The 25,087-nt window shown below is 34.2% G+C and overlaps 1 protein-coding gene across 4 annotated transcripts in view; it reads right to left on the reverse strand.

The window, feature by feature from the left end:
* Window positions 1-582: 582 nt before the first annotated feature.
* The window catches only part of VGLL3 (vestigial like family member 3), a 47,759-nt gene continuing 23,254 nt past the window's right edge, over window positions 583-25,087 (reverse strand). For all 4 annotated transcript variants that reach the window (XM_079156015.1, XM_079156014.1, XM_079156016.1 and 1 more), the window contains exon 4: window positions 583-6,386. In XM_079156015.1, the coding sequence (XP_079012141.1) occupies window positions 6,210-6,386 (177 nt within the window). In that variant the 3' untranslated portion in view covers window positions 583-6,209. The remainder of the gene's footprint in view (window positions 6,387-25,087) is intronic.

Raw genomic sequence — 25,087 nt, forward strand, 5'->3', positions numbered from 1 at the left:
AGACTTTTGCATTTTCACCTTAAAGAGTCACTTAAGAAAATTGAGGGGCTCGTTTAGGACCCACATCTAGCTTCATTCAAAATACAAAGTCTTAGAATTCTTCCAGGGGCACTTGTTCAAAGTCAATGAATCATAGAAAAGTTTTTGTCAGTTGGTCTTTTCATATTGCTTAAACAAAGTTCTGGGTCAACAACCGCAAAACAACAAAACACACACACACACACACACACACACACACACACACACACACACACTTCATGTATATATATGTTTTTCCTGAAGGATCAAATGAATACCTCAGAAGCACTGTTAAAAAAATTCTTGATTCCTGCTGTTAGGTATTTAGCATAAACCATTCCACTTTCTCTTCATTGTAAATATTTGTTTTCTACACCACTCCACACTGTAACATATAAATGCATTGACTCTAAATATTAACCTCTTATTTGAAAACCTAAGATGTAATTTTGAAAGATATTTATAAGTTGTTTAATTACATAAGAAGGAAACAAAAAGGTGTTTAGTTAATTCTTTAAAAATGCAGACCAGATCAACATGCTCCATTAAAATATAAACATTAAATTCACATTAAATTATTTATTGAACAAATTGAAGATAATGACATCTGTTTTCATTACAATATCTTCCATCATTTTATATCATTGACACACAGGTATGAGTCCTGCATTTGAAGAGTGAATAGAAATAAAAAAAAGTTTCTTCCCCAACTTCCCACAAAGAAACAAAAAATATGATTTCATAATTATTTTATAAAGCCGAAAGTTCTATGAATTACCTATTTTTGTTAATTAAGAATGAAAGCACAACTAAGGTTAGTTAACTTCCCTCTTTGAAAAGGTAAAATTAAGGTAGAATAATTGCTGACAGAACTAACAAATCTGGATTTCATTGTATTTCAATGACATAAGATAATATTTTTGTTATTAGTTTTCAGATAACCTAGTCAAGTGACATAAAGTGTAGCATACTGTGTATTTTTTCTCTATGAAAAATTTGACTTTACTTATGTTTATATGATAACAAATTTAATCCATATTTCCCTTTTAAATATATGCACTTTAAAACTATACAAAGAATTCACGTGAAAACATTTCCCTATACTGTATATCCTGGGGAAAAAAACTGGAATAATATTTTTAAATCAGATAGAATATTCAAGATTGTACATATCCTAAGAAATTAAATCAAATGTGTAAATAACCATTAACTTTTGCTCTAGCTGCAACACAGAAAAAATGTACAACTCTATTAGTATAAAGAGATCATGAGAAAAGTTCACATCTTATGCATATACCAAAACAATTAACCAAAGAGTCTTGTATCCTAAAGAATTATCCTTAGACTAAAATTTAGTAGTACAGAAATGGTTAAAAAGGAAGTGAATTGATGATGACCGGCCTTTTTCTAGTGGGTGTCCTTACACAAAGAATTGGTGAATTATACTTAAATGTATTAGAATTTCATGGAATCTTAAAAAGAGATTTTACATAAATTTATTGAATCAAATTGATTGATTTCACGTGAATATTAATTTGATTATTAGAAATCATAAAAATAGTATTCAAGCAAATGAAAAAGCATAACAGAAATAAGAAAATTAAGATATTCAGCAATAATGGCTACTCTATAGGCTTAAAATCCCCAGAAACCACTAAAAGAAAAATCTTAATGCAAAATTCTAAAAAAAAGTCTGTTCTTTGCTACGGCCATGTAACCAAGGTATTAACCTTTGGAAGCTACTGAGATTGAGGTTTCCTTGCAGACTCCACTCATATCTCCATTACCAGAGCCATCCACATTTTTTATAGCTTATATATTCATTTTCAATATAAATTTTGGATCAAAACATGACCCTAATTTTTCCAAAAACATTTTAACCATAGTTTTAATGCTTTGATAATGGATTGAAAGGGTTCTCAAGCCTTTCAATGTTTCTAGAGAATAAACTGTAATTTCTCAAACAAGTCTTACATTTTCTGAAAGATATGTATCTTTTATCCTGCTGGGAAGAAAAAAAAATCTGAGTCTTTAGGGTTCTGCCCATTAAAATTGGCAGGCTGATTTCAGTTTGGTCCCATTGTTTCTACTGTCCTGTCAGCTGAGGAGGAGATTCATCCAGGGATTCTAACTGCCATCCATACCCTTTGTAACTGCAATGGTTCGAGTGAACTCTTTCCATCTTCAATAACTGACACAGTGTCAACATCTGCTTCTAATAAAGTTGTTACTTTTTTTCTCAAGTTGAGTAAATTTGCTGACTGAGATCTTAAAAGGTTTGTGTTTTCCCCCCTTTTCATGGGGGAGATTTTTTCCACCATATTTTGCAACTTTTCCTCCAATGCAAGTTTAAAAAAAAAAACACTTGGATAAATTCAGAAGACACGTTCTCATTCCAGGTGCCAAATAAGTCCAAAATATAACTGAAATATATAACCTTTGGTTATTTAATGTCACCATCTTCTTACTTTTGGAGATAGCAATACATAGAGTCCTAGATGAATAACATTTTGAAATATGTGGGAAACCTTCAAGTTGGGCCTATATACCACTAAGAGATTAATTTGTATTCCTTCAGAAAAGCAGTCATGTATCGATTCGATTGCACAGAAATGGATATGGAAAGTAAAGAGAAGGGACATTTATCAGGTCAATTAAATGCCCTATTTACTCGATTCATGGACATTTTTTGGTAGCTGTCATTTGTTGAGCATCTAACATGAACTAGCTTTTTTTTTTTTTATATATGTATGATTTCCAACTTCTGTGGCCTCTTAGATATTAGTATTCCATTTTTCTTAAGAGGTTAAGTGAAGCCCCAAATCACACATTACATTGTGGTTAAGCCAGAATCCAAAGAATGGCCTAATATCCAAACTCTCTTCCATTAATTCATTCTGCTTCCCTATTCATCTCCCACTCAAAACTCAAACATATGTACTTTCCCTTTCCACCACTTAATGCCACTGCTCCCACTGGCTTAATTCAGCAAATACTATTTAACAAAAGGACACTAAGGAATAGAATGCAGCTTCTTAAAATACAATTAAGATTGCCACTTTAAATTACAAATACAATGTCAAGCCAGACAGAAACTCAGACTAGATTCTGTCACATATTCTGCAAATCTCAGAATAGAAATGGACAAACACTATTTGCATAATAAATAACAACCTCCTTAAGGGCATCTTTTATAAGAGTGTATAGAATTCTTTTTAAATGTTATAAAGTCAAATAAATCAATTTCTTCATTATTTGCAATTCACTAATTTGCATTTTGCACATTTTTGAGCAATCTTGGCCATTTTTGCTTAACATAATATAAATAATCTTGTGAGCAAAGAGTAAGAGAAAAATTAGAGTGGAGAGTTAAGAGAGGTGGCTGACCTTTCTAAGAAAACACACTGGTTTTTAAAAAGTTTACAATCTCTTTTCGAATTAACAATGATACATCAAATCTCTTGTTAGGATCCTAACTTGCCAACATTATGTTGTTTCTTAACTCCTGATAATTTAGTGGTGGAAGCATAGATTAGATTTAGAATAAATGAGAAGATTTTCCATTATCTACCTCACAGAGTTTTAGATAGCTTAAATGTAGCATCCTTTGTAAAACAGTCAAGGAAGTTAGAGAGACCACTAGTAGTCTTCAGTAAAATAATTTGGAAACCTAGAAGTTCAACCTTAGCATTTTGATGTGAGAAAATCAGCCCCCCCAAAATGCTATCATTTTAAATGTAAAGGAAATTCAGATTATTGTGCTGAATTACAACCTATCCCATTTTATAACTTCTGGTGGTAATGGTAACATGGCAGGACTAAGGGATGCCAAACAATTATAGAGGTTTTGTAAGTAAGTTCTGCCTCTTTCTACTCAAATTTGGATCCACTCCTTTGGTGGCAGTGTGCTAAAAATATCTGGACCTGTTCTTAATGAAAGAACTCAATGACAAAAATTTTTCATATGTAAAAAAGAATTGGGGTTCTTCACTTTCTCAGATCCTAACAACCAAGAAATCTTTTGTCCAATATTACCAGGAGGGATATAGTACAATGTCTAAATTCAGGGTGAAGCCACCTATTTATCAGTTCTTTCTCTTTCAATTCAATTCAGTGGAGAAAAAGGAAAGAAGCAGAGTTAATGCTTTTTTTTTTCCTTCTTAACTGGGAAAATCCAGTTGAATGATCTGAATGAGTTCAAGTATGATACTGTTCTAAGACAAATTGCAAAGAACTTTAATAGATTTCAAGGGAAGAGAAGGTAAATAAATAATCCCAGTGAGTCATCCCATGGGAACTACTGAATGCTTGCTTTTGAAAACTCGGAAGAACCCAAGACAAAATAAATTTTATAGGTTCATAAAACCATGTGCTCCACATATTTGGCAAATTACAAAAACACCATTGCATCAAATCAAATTATAGGTCAAAATGTTCATAGTTTAATCAGACCACTTCCCTGGAAATTGAAGTTTATATGATGAGTGAGTGGAAGTTACCTCAAATTTGGACTTCACATTGGTAAAAATGTGTATATTGTTAAGGAGAAGCAAAGTATGGAGTGATGAGAATACAAAAGAGTGTACAAGTTTATAACTCAAAGGATGCACCAGCAAAGAAAACCAACACACAAAACAGCCAAGATACTATCTGAAAATCATCTATGAGAATTCTGCCTACCTAAGCATGTTGTCTTTTCAATGTCTAAAATATTCACACATCACACATGCAACTGAAGATGGCACATATCATTTCACTGAACATTTGATTTCTTGTTGGTAGTGAGAGATCGGAGAAACTTGAAAAATCCTTTCTATCAAATGAACTTCTACATTACACCAATCTTTTGTATCAAGCCCCAGAAGCAGTTGAAAAAAGGAGAGGACTTTGTCTTTAAATTCCTTACATTATCAATAACTGCCACTTTCTTAATCTTAATCTTTCCCTAATAGTGTCATAATGATAATTTTTACTTCAAAATTTTATTTAGATCCTGAGGGTCCTGTCAAGTTGAATCCGCAAATTTTTAAATTTTTGCCCAATTTCAGTAACTGTGGTATAATCATGAATCCCAATATAAATTTTATTTTGCCCTAAATTTTTAAGAAGATTAAATCAAGTAAAACTAAATTTAAACAAAATGGCTTGCACAATACTATTTAAAATATTACATAATTTTTTTTTCAATTTGCAATGATGAGCAGCATTATCAGAAATAAACAGGGTTTTGTGATATGTGTAGTACATTTCTAGATATTATTCCTTCAAATTACAGGAAAAAAATCACTTAAAATATGACTTTTGAAATTGTCATGAATGAGTAATAATAAACACAGAAAGTAAGTCACTGGCACTCACAGGTCGCATGATTAAATGCATTTTTTCCCAGTACAGTAGTTGTGTAAAAACTGTGTTTTCATTTATCGAAGTTGGATGGACTAGAAAGAGAAGTGTACTCTAGGCAAACTTTCCATCTAACTGAAAGTTTGTGCAAACTTTCTTCTTAGTCAACCACCAAGGACTCTTTGGGAGAAATCAAAGTAAAGAAATACCCTTTCTTTAGTGTGTCCCTCCCTCCCACAAAAAAAAAAAAATGCCTTTCCAAGTTATTCATATCACTCAAAATTAAGTGAGCTAGCATGGCATTAAATATTCACTGAGATTTAATGTAAAAACAATACTGTATTGGTTTGGCTGTGGTATAGCTTCTTTTGTAGAAAGGAGAAAATATTGAACACTTGAGGTAACCTAGAAAGCACAGATAGGAGCATATCACACACATTTGAAAGATAAGCATTTAAACGTTTTTGCCAGTGCTTCTCTGAGAGCAAGTTCTTTAAACAGAACTCAACAATTTTTACAATATTAAAAAAAAATACATTCCCCCAAAATAGCCCATCATTGCTAAACCAAACTTTCTATATTTCTACAAAAATAGATGCACGCAGAACTACAAAATTGTATTCCTGAAAGAATTAACATTTTCCTTTGTGGTTCTTCTTTTCCTGACAAGTGGCCAGTTCAAAAAGAAAAAATAAAATGACAAAAACTATCCCATGTACTGGTAAAAGCAAGAAAGTAAGGAAGAGTTGCACAGTTGACAAAGGCTCAGATGAGGGAAAAATTAAAACTGCTTTTCTTCAATGACTAGGACCCACTCTGCTTTCTCCAGAAAAGGTTCAAAACCAAAGTCAAATGCCTGCCACTTCCGCTTCTTCTTCCACATTTCTTGTGTTCCATTGCAGAATGGAAAATTTCAATGGCATCTTTCTCCAGTGGGCCCTTGGATTCAGGCTGCAGCTTGCCTTGCTAACACTGGATGCTTCAGTACCAGGGTGATTCCTTGCTCTTGTCTTGATGCTGCAGACCTAGAAAAGAGGACAATGGATATGAATACACACTGTTGTCAAAAATGTGCACAACCTGCAATGTGTTGGATATAAAAGCCAAAAAGACAATCCAGGCAACTGTGGGAAATGACTTCAAAATAACCTAGTCTCTAAGCAAATCCTGTGCTTGGATTCACAATTTTCAAAAGGTCAACCTAACACAGTATGTGACAAAAACTCTAAAGTAGAAGTGTCATTTGTACAGTAATATATATTATAAAATATATAGATATATTAGTTATGGTTTTTTTTCTCTTGGTGATGAGTGAATAATACATCCAATAAAATAAATAAAAAATTTATTTTTAACTTCAAAAAGAACTCATATTAGGAAGAAAAAATGATAGCCAAACTTTGGGGTATTTAGCAGTATTTTAATAGTTTCAGCAACTATCAAAATGATACTTCAAGACTAAAATGATGAACAAATTCTATAAGTATTTCACAATAGAATTAGTATAAATTATGACTAAAAGCCGGGCATGGTAGAGCACCCTTGTAATCCCAGGGACTTGGGAGGCTGAGGCAAGATGGCAAGTTCAAAGATAGCCTCAGTAACTTAGTGAGGCACTTAACAACTCAGGAGACCCCGCCTCTAAATAAAATACAAAACAGGGCTGGGGATGCGGCTCAGTGATTAAGCACCCCAGGGTTCAATTCCTAGTACTGGAAAAAAAAAATTATAGGTAGAAATGGAGTTTAGGATTGTCGGTGAAATTAACATAGTTCATTCATTCATTCATTCACCACTAATATAGGTTTGTGCACAAAACTATATTCTATTTCTGATTTTACACATTTACACATTTTAACCCCATCTTCTTTTAGACATTATTTTAAGTAGGTTATAAAAATCTGTACTACATAGCAAGGAATAAAATTGGAATATGTTAAAAAATAGTATCCAAAAGAAGATAAACATAGATTTATTCCAACTTACAGCTAAAATTAGAAAGTTTATCAAAGAATAAAATCAGAAAATATGACTGATGTGAGTCTAATGCAGCTGACAGATTTCTGATAGGAGCTATTAGCACAGCGTCTCCAGCTTACACCCACTTGAAGTCATTTTGATTTTGTTTTGCATTTTTCTTTCCAGATTTATTGAAGTATAATTGACAAATATAAATGTGTATATTTAAGGCATACGTGTACCACAAAGCTTTGATATACGTATATACTGTGAATAACTACCACAATCAAATTAGTTAACATATCCATCACCTCTTTCGATTCACTTTATTTTTGTACCTGAGGCTTATTCTTTGGAAGACTGAAGACCCCAAACATACTCAAGTCCTTTAGAATCAGATATCAAAATATAAAGTGAAGTCTTTGAAACAAGTGGGGAGGAATGAGATTTGACTGCTGATGTGTGGGTATGAGAGTCTCACGATATGCTCTTAACCCTTCAACCAAAACTGTTGTAAATCTGGCTGGACATCAAAAATTAAAGAGTTAAATGACCCAGTATGGTTTTAAAGTTTTATTATTACTAAAACATTTCTTGTCTCTCAACTTGTTAAAGGATTTTATCAAATAATTCAAAACAAGACACAATCAGTCATTGAATGCAGGCCTTCAGACACTGTATAAACAGGACAACAAATAGGAAATCAAGAGACACACACAGAATTTCAAGTCTGTTCATATTCTATTTTGCATTAGTGTACTGGGAAAAGAAAAGGCAACACTTCCCAAATGCAAAAAAAAGGAAAAAGAAAAAGAAAAAGATACCATCTTTAATTTTATTTCCTTAGGCACACTGGTGTTATGTTTAGATGCACAATCAATAGTTTTCCAATTTCAAAAGAAGAGAGAGGAGGATGAAAGCAGAAGGGAGAAGAAGAAATAAAAAGGATCTGGGTTGTATCAAGTCACTCTAAGTTTGCTTTACTCATTTTCAAATGATTCTGTGGTTAGAATAATTTGCAACCTGACATATTCTCTGCTGGATGACTATTATAATCTAAACCACCTTTACTGACAATCTGCTGACTACATAAATATTTTTTTCATTATTGAAACGTCTCATCTTCTGTATGACTCAGTGTTTCCACACTTGAAGACTGCATCAATCTATAGGATGTCAGCACTGCAAGTCATGAATATTGTTGTAATCATCAAGTGGTTTGACTATCTTTTTTTCTTTTTGAATAAAGGCTATCCTTGGTTTGCTTTGCAAAGACACATGACTCCTTCAAAATTGCATTAGTCTTTTGCCATGCACAAGTATTGAATTACTTAAGATAGCCCCAAATTTTCCAACCAGAAAAACAGAAGTCATTCTCTCATTTTAAATTTATCTCTTTAGTTTTTGTTTCCGTATCTCTACAATAATACAAGGTAAACCTTTAATAATCAATTCATCTGTGACTCAAAAGGTAATAAATATCTAATAGATCCTTGCAGTTCAGACTCTTTTGATGGTGGGACATAAATCAAATCTTTGCTTTAATTACCAGGAATTCGTATTTAACTTTCAAACCAGGCATGAGTAATGCACAAGAAAATAAGCAACCTCAAACAAAAGACCCTACTAAGTTGCAACAAAAAAGCAGGATTTATAATTTTTCTACTTAAAAGACAATCACTAAGGGTAGATTCAAGATTATTTAATGGTTAGCTAGTACTTTCAGCTTTCCCCAGGAAGGAGGGGACAAAACTGTTACACAATGATCTTTGTGTGGTCCACATATATTTGGGATTTTCCAAAATGTTCTTGCCAGAATAGAATCCACTCTTCTATCAGTTTTGCTCTTATTTAGGTTTTTGTTGCCTCCTCACTTCTCCAACTCAAGTCTCCATGAAATTGGTTCATAACCCTTCCTGAGACTTTTCTACTAGCTGCCTGAAATCAACCATGTTTCTTGTTTGTCTTATTGGTAATTCAGTTGTAATTTTATTGCTTAGCCTGTGAGATTTTTAGCAAAGAAAATAAACAACATAAAAATGATGTTAGCTGATACTTTCTTAAGGCCTGAATATGCCTGGTGGTGTACTATGTGCTTTACATGAAATGTCTTTTCCAATGTTCTCAACCGTGCTGGGATAATATTCACTTTACTTATGAGAACTCTGAAACTAAGATGGGAGGACAGAATTTAAAAAGAGGTGTCTGGGGCTGGGGAGATAGCTCAGTTGGTAGAGTGTTTGCCTTGCAAGCACAAGGTCCTGAGTTCGATCCCAGTACCGCAAAAAAAAAAAAAAAAAAAAAAAAAAAATCAATCAATCAATCAATAAAATAAAATAAATAAAAAATAAAAAGAGGTGTCTGATATCAGTGTCAGCAGCCCTGATCACAACATATATGCTCAGGTATACGTGTATGTTGGCTGTGGCTATAGCGCTGCCCCAATCATCTCCACTCTTCAAAGAAGAAAACTCTAGAATCAATTCAAGAAAAAGTCAGTCTTTTTTTTTTTTTTAAATTCCTTTTTGCACTGTTTAGAAACACCCTCATTTAATAGTACTGACACAGAAATTAACAAAATAGGTCTCTTACTGATTTTGAAACAGTTATACATGTGACTTTTTTTCTAAGATGCAATAAATGATACACAGTAATTCATTATACTTCAGATAAAGGTCACTTCAGTGATATAATGGGATATGCGGTATCATTGGATGTGTTTTTCTATGTGTGTTTCTGTAATGTGACCATCCTTCCACCACCAGACTTCACCATTGTGAACTTTTGAAACCGAGAGATTATTCAACTCATTAGGTATTTGTCAGAAATGAACTAGGGAACAAAGATACCAAATTGTTGATTTCAGAGTCTGAAGTTCAGTTTAGAGAAAAGCCTGAGAGAAAATGAAAGCTCATAGAGGCATGTCCTCACTTCAAGTCTAATACCACCAGCGCTATCGCCTGACCAACAGAAAAGGAAAAGAAGAAAAACATAGACACAAGAAAAGAAACTTGGGAAAATTAGGGACAAGAGGGAAATCTTGGTCAAAGATGTTGTTCAAAATTGATCTTCTTTCATAATTTGGAAAATCTGAGTCTTGGTCTCTTCAGGATGCTAAAACAAAACACCATAAACTGGGTAGCTCATAAACAACAGAAATTTATTCCTCATAATACTGGAGGCTGGGAAATCTAAGACCAGAGGCACCTACAGACTCATATCTGGTGGAGGACTCTCTGGTTCAAAGAAGGCCTCTTCTCAGTGTGCCCTTACACAGTAGAAGGGGTTTGGAGTTTCTTACAGGTCTCTTTATAAGAGCGCTGATCCCATTCCCTCACGTGGGCTCTTTCCTCAAGGCCCACTCAACTCCCAAAGGCCTCACCTCCTAATTCTACCCCCAAAGGGGAAAAAATGTTAACAAGTGAATTTTAGAGAAGACATAAACATTCAGATTATAAAATTGACAACATATAACAAGTTACTTTTCCTGGGAACAGAGATAAATCATAAACTAGTTTTGATTTTAGCAGGGTACATCTTCACAGATTAGAAAAAGGCTATAGGAATAAGGATAGAGAATAGCAACAGGTTGTGTCTAAGCATAAAAAGCTTGGAAACTTCTTCCCCTTCTCCCTACTAGGAGTTTTGTGAAAGCATCCTAAAGTTCCCAAGGCAAGAAGGGTATAGAAGTTGACTCAGAGGGAATTATGGTGGGCTTGCCAATGGTTTCCATGGCATGATATATGTACCCTGGCACAGAAGAAATGGCACAGGCCACACCAGGTGAGCATTTTGGAGAGATCACAATCACAAGGAAACTGAACTCATCATCAAGTTTAATAGGGGGAGACACTGTACAGAGAATGCACAGAGAAACAGATGGAGGAGGAAGGTAGATTGAGAAACAGGGCCAGAATAGGAATGAAATGACCACACTAAAAAGTAGACAGTAACCTATTAGTTGACAAGTTTTTCAATGTAATAACTTCCTAGAAATACAGTGGCAATCCCAGGGAGAGGGTGTGGGGAGAATATGAGAAGAGGTTTCAGCTATAAATGGGATATTGTTTTGAACTGAAAGCAATGGAGATATCACCAGATTGGACCAAGATTAACCAGAATAAATGAAGTGAAGTTTTCTGCAATTAGATAGAAACAATAAATTTGGTAACTAAAAAGTTGCACCCCTGCACAGCTGGGTTGTAGGGACTATCTTGATTGTCAGAGTCACATTCCATAGAGAAACATGACCACAGCTCTTTACATTGAATGTGCTTCCAATTATTTTTATTGCTGTAGATAAAAGAAGTAACCATAAAATGGGAAACATACTGTTGATAAAAATAGAAAAGAAATAGGAACATAAACTCTGGAAGTGTGGGTAGAACATTCCATGACCTAAAGTGAAGAAAGCATTTAAATGAATAAATATAAACCTTCAGGTTGTAGATATTAAGAGCCTATATGCAATTTAGATAAGAATGCTTGCCATTAAAATAATAAGATGGTAACTCACTTCCTGTACTTTAGAAAAATGAATCCCCTGCTTTACCCATGTTTTAGTAAAGGTAAGTCATACTTAATGCAAACTTAAATAATTCAACACTGTGTTGGATGCTGCATTAAGATATCCAACCTCGGGCTGGGGTTGTGGCTCAGTGGAAGAGTGCTTGCCTCGCATGTGTAACCCTGGGTTTGATTCTCAGCACCACATATAAATAAATAAAATAAGTCTATTAACAAACTAAAAAAAAAATTTTTTTAAAAAGATATCCAATCTTCACTAGCAATCTGACAGGTCATATTGACACAGTGACAATCGCAAAGACATGCAAGAGACAGTCATGCTATTTCCTATCACTTTATGAAATTATTGTTGTAAATGATCCTACAACTGCATTTGTGTGCGAGCCTGAGGACAATCGGTTTAAGTACGAGCTAAGAATTTCTAATTAAGACCGATGTGAGTATAGCAACTGACTACTAACTTACGGGTGAAAAATAAAGAAAAGAGTTGTCCATTTTGGCAACTATGATTTCATTATAGATGAATGTTAAAACAGATCAATTTTACCCACCATGGAGATATTCTTTGAATATTTTTAAAACACCTTTGTTTTTTTGAATCTTAAAACATCATAGAATTCTTGTTCAAAAATCAAGATAAATAGTATTTAGAAAAGAAAAACTCTACATAATATCCCCTGTCATCAGACAACTTGCTGAGTATATTTTGGATCTATGTACACACACCACTATTTATACTGTGCTGCAGTTTATTTCACCAGCAATATTATCTTGGAAAACCATCACATTTCAGTATGCACAGTTCACCTTATACTTCTGGAAGGCTTCATAGTATTTACTCTACAGGATGCCATTACTCAATTTTCTATAATAGTACATCATTTGAATATGCCCATATACACATATATATGTATATACATATACACTTATAACTTGTGTGAATATTTTAGTAATTATAAATTCTGTGGAATATATTTGTATCATTTCCAAATCCAAGCATACATATTTTTATTCATTCTTTTTAGTTATACATAACATTAGTATTCATTTTGACACAACTATAAAGGCATGGAATATAATTTGTTCTAATTTGGTCCCTAGTACTTCCCTCCCCCTCTTTTTTTCCCTCCCCCATTCCCTTTCCTCTACTGCTCTTTCTTCTATTTTTTTAATCCCCCCTTATTTTGAATTAGCTCCTGCACATCAAAGAAAACATTCGACCTTTTAATCTAATTATTTGCTTGTGGGTGGTTCAAAGTGTGTTTGTACATATATTCCTATTTTTTTATTACTTATGATTTATATAAAATATCTAATTGTTTCACTTGCACTTCTTTCACTATTAGTGAAGATAAGACATTATGTGATTATGGTCTTTCTTCCTTTGTACTTTATCTTTGGCCAATTTTTTGTGCTTTTTAAAAAGCAATTTCTTCATTGGTTTCTAAGTGTTTTTTACATATTAGGTATGTGAGAACTTTTTCTCAAGTATTACAAATATCTTTGCCTATTTGACAATCTATCTTCATACCTAATATGTAAATGATGGACAATAATTCTTTTTAAAGTCATCAAAAATAAGATGTATTCCTTTTGAAACAGAACAAAGATACAATTTTTTATTAGACAATTTTAATCATAATGACTTTCTACTAATTATAACTCTTGCACACCAAAATAATAAAAGATGCTTAGTTGTGACTGCGTAACTTTATAGCAGAGGACATTTTTCTGTCTAGAGATATTTTCTCAAGGCATATTTAAAATCCACTAAAAATCTCCAGGTAGTAGTACTGTCAGAAACAATGAGGTGAAAACTGTCTGAACTTGCCAAAATGTCTTTAAACTGGAATTCAAAAGAGGAGTAGAAACTTAAACCCCAACAAACCTGACATTACTAGTAATGGCCATAATTTACAGTGTCATTGTGAGTGGGCACCTGCACACCTGAGGCAAGCATTACAGGTGACAACCCTTCACTGCCCAGGTGTTTTCCACTAGCTCTTGTTTTCCTAGGTCTAGACAGCAAGCCTCTGTCATCTGTCTCCCCTTTCAGAACCTCCCTCCCTCCAAACCATGAGCCTTTCTAAGCACAGAATCTTCTAGACTTTGCCTTTAAGCATCAGTCATTTCTCAGACTGGTACATGCTCAAATGTGCAGCTGGAAGGTAAACTGGCAAGTACTTAAAGCATCAAGGTATGGAGTTACTAATCAGAACAAGTCACTTGAAAACTGAACTTGTGGACAAACATAAAATATAAATCACAGAGTGAGGTGGGGGCAATTTACCAGGCTCAAATTTGATTGATAACCTGCTGGGTGATAGAATCAGAGGATCATGAGACACAATATGGAATGCAACTACTTACCAATTCGGTGACCTCAACTTCAAAAACAGATACAAAGAAACTTTGAAGACAGAGACAAAGAATGAAGAAAGAAGGGAATGGGGAAGAGTGAAACAGAATACTCTCTGTAATTTCTTCTACAGACTTTCTCCCAGAACAGAGAGGAGCAAGACCCAAAAAAAAAAAAAAAAAAAAAAAAAAAAAAAAAAAAAAAAAAGTTTGGATCACTTATTGTAACTGAAACCACAAGTTATAACACTCTCAAGAGATTCTAACTATTCAGACATCTGTTGGATAACAAATGCAGCCAAACATGCATCTTTAAAGAGGTTTCTAGGTTATGCAGTGACAGCTTTACGATTCAGAAAATAGATAATCCAACCAGAGGAAGAGCTAATCAGGATTCACAAAAATATTGCTAGGGATACAACAGCCACACAGGAAACACAATACCTAGGAGTATGAAATATTTAAAGACTTCAAAATTTTAAAAATTACTTCATAACTGCTGGAATATAAAAATCTCTTAAATGTGCATTTGGTTTAAATAATCACTTTCTCTAATCCCAGTGACTCAGGAAGCTAAGGCAGGAGGATCACAAGTTTGAGACCAGCCTTGGCAACTTAGAAAGACCATGCCTCAAAACAAAAAATGCAAAGAACTCAGGGGAGAGTGCCCCTGGATTCAATCCCCACTACCAAAAAAAGAAAAAAAAAAAATCAATCTCTTCATTAAAGCACAGTTTATTGTAAAAAAATTCAGTAAGAATGAGGTAAGTTTTATATTTCAATTCCTGCTCTGACATGGTTAAATGTTTTCTCATTTCTGTACGACATGAACACAAGATTACTCTCTTGACAATTTCCAGAAGAGTTTGTTCAATCCTAGCAAACATGAATCGGGCTTCAATGATTATGAAAAAGCTAAGCATCACCTGATACAGCACAAGCAAAGCCGGCATGAAAATAAGCATTAGAACACATGCCTGTGGTCAAACAAAATTTATGAAGTCTCCAGTATATCAGGCTGCATCCAAAAGGAAAAATGGCATATTCTGCCTTTCATCAGTCTTTGCAAGACTTCTTTTCTTTTGGGGGCGGGGGGGTCATCTTTTTGCCAAAGAATTTGGAACATGTTGGCCACAGACAACTGTTTGTGAAACCTTATATCGTTGATAACTGGAATAATAAGAGAAATGTTAGGCAGCCTGAAAGGGAAAAAAGAATATCTGTAAGTTCTTCAGGCCACGTAGAATTCTTGTGTGTGATCTTTGCAGCCTATTTGAAAACTGATGCAAAATTGCAAACAAATTCTGAAACAGATCTCTTCATTCAAGCTGTTCTTTTAAATGCTCCTCTATATGAGATGGGAAAAAATAGCAGTGTACAGATGATTTGCTGGTACAGAAAGACCCTGACTCCCGAAACATACATTCCAATGGCTTGTGTGGTTTTCCACTAAGGGTCACAGCAGAACTGTCTCACACACAAACAAATCGGTTTCTTTTAGGAAACCATGGTGTCATTTAAAAAGGCCCCAAGTTCCAACATAGTTAGTAAATGACAACTCCTTTAAGAAATCAGTCAAGAAGTCTCTAAACATAACAAAATGATAAGAAGTTGAAAATGCTAATTACCCTATTCATCCATACGTGTTCTATATACATTTGCAGATATCATACTGTGTCCCATAAGTCTATAAAATTACTTAATCAAAAATATTTTTAAAGAAAATAATCAAAAGATAATAGTATTGCTTAATCTCACGGTTTTTGAGAAAATGTTTAAGAAAGCAAGAGATGCTATCCAATTTACACAACAGATATAGCAAGCATGTTTTGAAACTCATTCACAAAATTAATGCTAAAATACAGAATGCACTAAAAGTTCACAACTTTGAAAGATTAACAGGTATTAATGGAGTCTCGTGGAGTCTAATTCCTAGTCTAACTTTCTTGTTCTACACATAAACTTTCTGATTCATTTGAGTGAAAGGATGAATATCCTGACAATACATAAGCAAAATGGAATGGTGTCTATTTTTTATTCTCCTCTCATTCCTTGTGACAGAGTGTTCTAGAAGAACTATGTTTAAAAATGTCTTGGAAATAAATAAAATGGTGACCCCCTCAAATTGTTATCATATATATGTATGTACATATGAATATTTTATTTTTCATTCTTTACCACACTGTGTGCCCAACCAGTAGAAAAGCACCCAGTATTCACCCTGTAGTCAATTTTCCCAGTAAATACTACTACTGAGAAATTTGGCTTCGACAAATCTCACAACTAATAGTCAAGAACAAAAACTAAGTTAGATACAGTCAAAACATGAAAGAGGTATTTAAAGCTTGCATATCAATTATTCCTGATGCTTTCACACCTCTAGTGTGATTTCTTCTTCTGTTTAAAATGCACCATACTTATTAAATATCACAAGAACTTTCATTTGTATTACTTGTCATCATCTGGAAAACACGACCATGTGCATGGGTTTATTGGAATCTCTTAGCTGGGTCATGTCAGAAAGTATTTTTGCTTTGAATCCAGGGAAAAGTAGGAGCTAAAAAGTTCTGAAACTTGCTCAACAAAATACAATTATGAAGTGGTGACATGGGTTCCAGAATCTTTTTGTTCTTTTATTCCTAGGCACATCTCTGGACACACATCTCTGTAAAAACCCCAAATCCCTACACTGACTATTATTTTTATGAGCCACTAAGTGATTGAGGGGAATTTCTAATAAAATTAATTCTCTCTGCTCTTCCTTGTTTACGTCTTTCTCTTGGAGACTGAGGGTATAGAGCTCAATGGTGGAATGCTTGTATCAGTCATGCATGGGGCCCTGACTCAGATTCACACACCACACACCACACACACACACACACACACACACACATATTGCTCTCTATCACAGATGTACTTATGTAAGTGTTTTTTTTTTTCCTTCTTCTGAACTCTCCTTCTTTCACTCTCCTCAAAATTGTATTAGTGAGCCCAGTATTATTTTGGAGCCCAAAAGTAAACATGATTTGACAAATTCGTTTTCTCTGCTTTCATTAAATTACATGTACATGAACACACCACACAGACAAATGCACAGGGTTTTCTTAAAACTTTTTTAAGGAAAGCACATATATATGCTTTCCTGCATTTTTTTCCAGTCAGCAATACCACATGGAATATAGCTTACTTATAGATCTTCCTCTTGGTGACAGCCACTTAATTCTAATTTTTCTTATTATAAACATTATTACTAACAGTTTTTATTCATATATTTTTAAATGCTTACACTTATGTGTAGTAGACTCAGGGATTAAAATGTTGAGCCAAAGTTTTTGAGTACTTTTGATGTTAATTCATTTTCCAGGCTACTTTTTTTAAAGGCTACAACTCTGTAATTTCCCACCAATAATATATATGGAAAATAGAATTTTCCCTTAACCAAGATATCCTACAAAGATTCAAATTTATACATGGACAATTATTTGAATTACTATGCAAATACATCCTAAAACATTCATAATGCTCTCAGAAGGCTCCTGAACTTGTCCCATCAAGCAAGAGGAGGATCTGCGAGGCAAATTCCCAGGCATTGGGCATCATGACATGATCACACCATTCTATGGCGAGAGGCCCAGGATAGAGCGCAGGCACGATGTCTACATGGCTCTGGGAGAACAGGGGAATTTCATTAAAGTCCTGCAGAATCCAGCCATGGATACTTGAAACTGACAGCAGGGCTCTGGAATACATTTCTCCCCTCTGATTCACCACCCAGTTGCTTTTCATGCACATCTCTCTATCTGGCTGGGATCTCCTGGCACTTTGCATGCATCTCAAAGATGGTTTCCATTACTCTTCTGGTCACGAAATTGTCGTTCTGGATATATGCCCTAGTCAACTAACACCATTCAAGAATGTGTAAATATTTTAACTTATCTGTGTTAGTTTTTTTTTTTTTTTAACTCAGTGAAAAATAGGTGTATGATATATGGTAGGCAGGGGGAGCTTTGTAGGAAGGGTGAAGCAATCAGTTGTTAATTACTACAATCTTTATTGTTACCAAAATATTAAAAACTCAATAATTACAAAGGTTCAAAGAAAGTATTTCCATTAGTTCATAAATGCCTGCCTAACATATATATATATATGTATATATATATGTATATATATATATATATATTTAATCTGTGACTATCGTCTTGCGATGCTTTAACTTTCCTAACTGAAATAACACATTCAATGTAGGTATTCAAAATTCTATAAATCATTACCGAACAGCATTACTGCCATTGAGAAATATTGTCTCACACTGGCTTCTATATGGATATGACATCTAATCTTTCTATCTGCTGAGAGCGAATGTTTAGAAATAATTCTATGCCTTTTATATGCCAATAAAGATGATTTTATAAAACCAATAAAGAAAATTTCATAATTTCCTAATCACTGATAAAAGTTACTAATATTGTCAAGAATAAGAATAGGTGTTCATAGTTTTACAATTCATATGGCTAGTACATGTTCCAAGGGAAGAGGTGAAATGAAAAGGAAAAATGATTTTAATGAAGCACCTGCATAACATTTGTTACTTTGATGCCTTCTCTTCACTAAAGTTAAAAGTACCATAGGGCCATGATATTTTAATACTAACTATAGTAACCTCTAAATTATTATTGTGGCTTTCTGATAATTCCTCTCCAAACTTACTACATCCCTCTTTCATGGTAAAGTCTGGAATTTGAGCATAGTGATATTAATAAATATCCTAGCATCTTAGGTAACTTGTGATTTTCTTTAGTCCTTATCAATGAAAATGTGTAAAAAGAGAAATTACCTCCAAAATTTTAATTCTTTTAGTATGATTAAATAACAAAGCTAAAAAAAATTTTAAAAGATTTTTTTAAAGAGGTTAGCAAGGTTATTTTGAGAACTTTCAATCACAATCTTTTTGGTCCAGCTTCATTAGAATCAGACCAGCTACAAGCAAGCATGGTTCTCAGGATATGATCTAGAGATGGCAATTCACAAGGTGGATGAATAAGCAATGGCAACTAGACGTTCATTGGTCTCTTTTGCAGAGAAAACATTCTCCATTTACTGCTATTGTACATTAGCTGTTTCTCATCCTGCTTTACCATATCCTTTGTTTAATAAATCAAAGATATTTATGTTTCTACAAATGGATTTCATTGCAAAGCATTCTTATAGCACTGACTACCATGATCTTAACCAGTGAAGGAGTTCAGCCTATTACAAAGGAAACACTACATGCTCTATAGTAACTTTTTAAAACATTTTTCTGAATTTTGTTTTACTGATGGGTGTTGAACACAGGGCCTCGTACATAGTAAGCACATGCTCTACCACTAAGCTACACCCTGAGCTCCACTATGTAACTACTTTGAGAAACAATAATTCCCACTTAAATCCCATTACAATTTTTTGTCATTTTTAAGCATGAGTCCTTTGATAGAATATTCATATTACAAGATTCAGAGTAAACTAGAAGTTTGTTTTTAAATGTATTTTGCTCCATAAGTTTTCAGAAATCCACATAATATGATTTCACTTTAATGATTTATCAGACACAAATTGTCCATGAAGAGAAATGAATAGATAAAGACATTCATCTACTTTTAAATTCTCCAGTGATACCCAGTATTCCCTATCTAATATCAAAATGTAGGTCCTCACACAATTTTTAGCAGATTTCCTACTGGAGCAAGTCCATTCATAAGCCAAAGAATTAGGCCCACTGACAAGAAAGTCTCTTCATAAATAGTCTAGTTTATTCTTCAACATCTGACATAGTACTGGAAATACTTTTCTAAACTTAAGAAAAATTTCACTATCTGAATTTCACAAGTAATTTTTAGATCTGGTAACTATTGTAGTTCTGTTTTCCTCTGCCTGGAAAACCAATGTCCTATGATACATAATCTTGATATCACTTGGTATCTGAATATATCATGGTCAGTGAGAGATCAACCAGATAATGCTTATGATCTTGCAAACACCATAGTTGGGAGCAGTCTCATGTAATGATTCCCTCATTGAATCTACTACTCAGAGGTTAATCACACACATTTATGGCTAACACTCTTGAGGTGGGTTTTCTGAGAAGTCAGAATAATATCAATATGTTTTATTCCATTTTAGCTCCAGATTTCATGAACTATGATATAGTAGAGAATGTTTTATTTTGTGTTTTAATTTTAGGTTACCTAAATGTATCTCAGCAAAAGGAATATGTGGACCTCAACTGTAAGCTGTTTATATATATTTCATATTGTATTATTATCATATTCCTCAAAGTAAAAGAGAATAAATTCACAACAAAAATTTTAGCTAAAATAACAGGAGGTCTACAAAGAAAAATAAATCTGTGGATCTACAGATGAATACCATCTCAAGGCACAAGCAGCTTGTGTTTACAGAGAATAAGTCACATCACAAAACATGACTCCTTCTACTTTTGGTAAGTTTAAATACAGAGAATGAAGAGGAAGTTATAAATACAGTCAACTTTGTATTTTAGTAAAAAGAACTCATTGACAAATTTTTACTTGAATAATTAATTCAAACTGGCTGGGAAATGCAAGACTGAATGTCTTACATTAGGTAAATTGTGGCAATAACAGAAAATAGGAATGACAGCATTTCAACAAAATGCTGTGAATGGTTATGACCAGTGAAAGATGAGTTCTAGATCAGAATTGAATTAATGTCACCACGAAAAAATCTGTGAATAAGATGCATATTCTTGCATTCATATGCCTGTCTGATACTGTATCATACACAACCACAAACCCTCCCATATTCATTTAATGATCTTTCTGATGCACACAGGCCCACTTAATAACCAGATGTTACTTGAAATTAGTCCTCTCATCTTCATTTTAACATCCTACCCTCAAACTAAACCTCTTCATAGCTGCTTAATGTGAGAGGAAAGTTATAAAAGTTGAAAGCAATGGCTTTTGCCATGAAGAAATATTAAACTAAGTGAGTCCAAGAGCTTTTTTTCAATTAAGCCCCTATGCTAGAATCACTGCTTCTAAGGAGATCACAAAACCTGTTTTTCAGATTGCTAAAGGTAAGGGGAGAAAGACTAATATAAGATTTGTGTTAACAACCTTTTGTCAAAGATATATTTTCCCAAGAAGGGCAGATATCATATCAACACACTGATCATTGCAAGGTAACAGTGAGTAATACCTGTTCAACAAGAAAGTAATAAGTGAGAGTAACCAGGCATGCAAGATAAATAGTGCCAGGACAAGGTGAAGGGGAAACGGCACCCTGGACACAAACTCTAAGGAGGTATGCATGCACACACCCTGACAGTGAGAAGGCCTTTACATTTTATGCCAGAGGAACATGACCAAACTCACTGTAGTGCAGTTCTTCAGAAATGATGCAACATTTCATTTCATTCTAATAGAAGAATTTTACTTACCAAACTTCAGAACTCAATTATGAAATGCTGGAATTAATTTTTAAAATTTGAAACATCTAAATTTTTAAAGAAAATTTAAATTAATTATAGATATGGTAAATGCTTCTTTAGAATAAACTTCCAGGAATAGAGAAACATAAAATAAAATGTAAGTCTCTCAATCCCACAATATATAAACTTAAGAGATTTGAAAACATGTATGTATATACTTGTACATAAGTGTTCATAGCAGTATTATTCATATTAGTCAAAAAATAGAAACAAAGCAAATGTTCACCAACTAATACATGGATAAACAAAATATGGCACATCCATACAATGGAATTGGATCCACCCCTTGAAAGAGGTACAAACTGCTAATACGTGCTACAAAATGGATGAAACTTGTAAACAATGCATTAAGTGAAGGGAGACACAAATGGTCAGATATTGTATGAGCATATTTACATACAATGACCAGAACAGGAAAATCCACAGGGGCAGCAATTTGACTAGTGGTTTCTGGAATAGGAAGGTAGTGGGGAATAAGGAGTGATTCCTAACAAGTACAGAAGTTCTTGCTGAGGTGACAGATTGTTCTGGAATTAAATGTTGAAAAGGGTTACACAATATGGTGAATAGACTTAAAACTACTGTATTGTCTTCATTAAAATAGTGAAGTACAATTATGAGGTAGATCAAAATAATTTTTTTAAACTTAAAAACAGTGAGTCTGTTTACCTTTCCTTATATAACTAGAATTTAGAGAATATGTTGTGTGCCAGGGCATTTGTGAATGTTTCACTGAAATGACTCATTTAACCCTCTAAATAATCCTATTAGGCATCTTTTTTATATAAGAAAGCTGAGGCACTGGGAGAGGTTAAAAAAATTGCTCAGCGTCTGCTTTGTTTTATAAGTAACTGAGCTGAGTTTATGAAATCAGATTACCTAACTTTCAAACTCAGATCACATGCTAACCGACCAACAGTAACTACCATTAACAGTTGGGAGAAAATACTTCTAAATAATTTTCACTGAGGAAGTATGCTATAGTTTGGTGTCCCCAAAAGCTCACATGTTGGACCAAAGCAAGAAGGTTCAGAGACGAAATGATCAGATTATGAGAGCTTTGACCTAATCAGTGGATTAATCCACTGATATGCATTAGCTGGGTATTAAGTGTAAACAGTCAGTGTGTGGCTAGAGGAGGCAGGTCACTGGGCATGTGACTTTGGGGTTTATATTTTGTCTTTGGGGTTTATATTTTGTCCCTGATGAGCTAAGTTAGTCAGTCTCTGTCTGTCTGTCTGTCTGTCTGTCTGTCTGTCTGTCTCTCTCTCTCTTTCCATCCCTCCCCACTTCCTGCTTTCCATGTCCTGAGCTACTTTTTTCCAGCATTCTACCATGAGGTTCTGATGTTTTCTGCCTCACCTTGGGACCAGAGGTATGGAGTGGGCTATCTATGAACTAAGACCACTGAAAACATGATCCTCAAATAAACATTCCCTCTTCTGTTGTTCTTGTCAGGTCCTTTGGTCACAGTAACAACAAAGCTGACTAAAACAGAGTACATCTTCATTTAAGTTTTGACTGTGGCAGTTTTGGCAATACAAAAACAGAGCCAAGTAGTGGTGACAAAGACCACAAGATCCAGCAAAACATAAACTATTATCTGATCCTGTACAGAAAAATTTCACCCTTGCACTACTCTGTACACAATACTTCAAAACTTTCTTTTATCATTTAATGCTGTATTACTTTGAACCTTCTAGATTTCCTAGATTTCATTACTTTCTTCAAATATCATCAAAATAAAAATGTACTCACAGTTATTAAATAATTTGCAATGAACTGAGAGTTTATGCCCTTCCTCCCAAATTCTCATTTTGAAATGCTAACCTGCCACAGTAGTAGTATTAGGATATGGAACTTTCACATGGTGATTTGGTCATTAAAGTGAAGCCCTCATCAATGTAGTGGGTTTTAAAAGAGGTCTCAGAGTACTCATTTGCCCTTACCACCACCATATGAAGTAACAGAAAAACTATGGTCATCTGTTAAGCACAAATCAGGACTCCACTGGACAAGGCTCAACAAGTGCTTTGATCTTGGACTCAGCAGTCTACAAAGCTAAGGGGAAAAAAAACTCCTGTTTTTTAATGCTATATTATGACATTATATATTGTAGTCACCAAGTCTATGTCATTTTGTTGTAGCAGCCTAAAATGAGTAAGATCACTCCTCTATTGTAAAAGGTCATGTGAACACCACAGTTAAGAGAAATACCATATCATTTAACAAACTACTCTAAAACAGTTGGATTAATTTATTTACCTTCTAATGGAATATGAAAACAACCTATATTTTGGTGATCTAGAGATCTAGACATTGAGAAGTGTTATGACTTTCTCACCTGAATAAAGCCTTCTTCCTTGGCTATTCAGAAACCCTCCAACATTGATGCTGAGTCCTGAGTTGCATAGTCAGGTTCATGTGGTATAATCACATAAGGGAACCATCCCTCACTCTTCTCATCTACCCCTTCCAAGCTGATATCTTTTACATGGAAACTTATATTCTTTTGCAAGTAGTTGAAGGGTGGAAGAAAAACTACTATCCTTTTGTTGTCCCCTACAGTGAATGCTGTGGTGTGCCTTTTGTAACTAAGGCATTCATTTTCCTGACTCAATAGTTGATTGGGAATTGCCTTCAGCTCAATGAAGAAAACTTTACCCAATATTATGGCCTTTACCCAGAGGCAGATCACAAGCAGTAACTGGTGAATGCAGAAATAGGAAAAGTCAATCCCCTGGGTTCAATGACAGTGATGGAGTGCCATTCCAGCTGCAGAGCTCTCTGTGAATTTTAAGGTCCGTGTTGACCTCCATCACAGTAAGACTTTCTCTGTTCAAGCCTTCTCTCATCCCACAAAAGTGATGACCAAATACACAACCCCATAAAATGTCCTGTGGAAAGTGGTCCCTCTCTAATCCAGGTGATAGTTGACTTTATGTCTGAGTTTAGGTGAAGAAAATGACCACATAGGGTTTAGAGCATTTCCAATTTGGGCCAGCTCCATGCAGAGAGCCCCATGCAGTTCAACCTCCTAGTGTAAGATTCATGCCTCAAATTACACTTTTCAGACACAAGTCTGAGCAATCACCAGTTTCTTTTCCCAGGAATGGGGTTCTGAACTGGGTGACAAAGATGTCTATGGGAATCTTCTCTCAAGTTCAGATTTTCCCTGGGATTATATCTCCCAAAATGTAAATTTAGCTGAAGGTAATAAAAAGTCTAGTTGTAGCAGTTAATCTAATCTAGGATACAAGTCTACCTGCTTAATGATTTTGCTAAAAATGTCATTTTCATTTGCTTGATTCCTTTATTTTCTCAGCTGAGTCAAAACTCATGATAAGCATAGATCATGATCATGACTCTAAG

The sequence above is a fragment of the Sciurus vulgaris genome, assembly GCF_902686455.1.
Source record: "Sciurus vulgaris genome assembly, chromosome: 10".
In the NCBI taxonomy this organism is placed as follows: domain Eukaryota; kingdom Metazoa; phylum Chordata; class Mammalia; order Rodentia; family Sciuridae; genus Sciurus; species Sciurus vulgaris.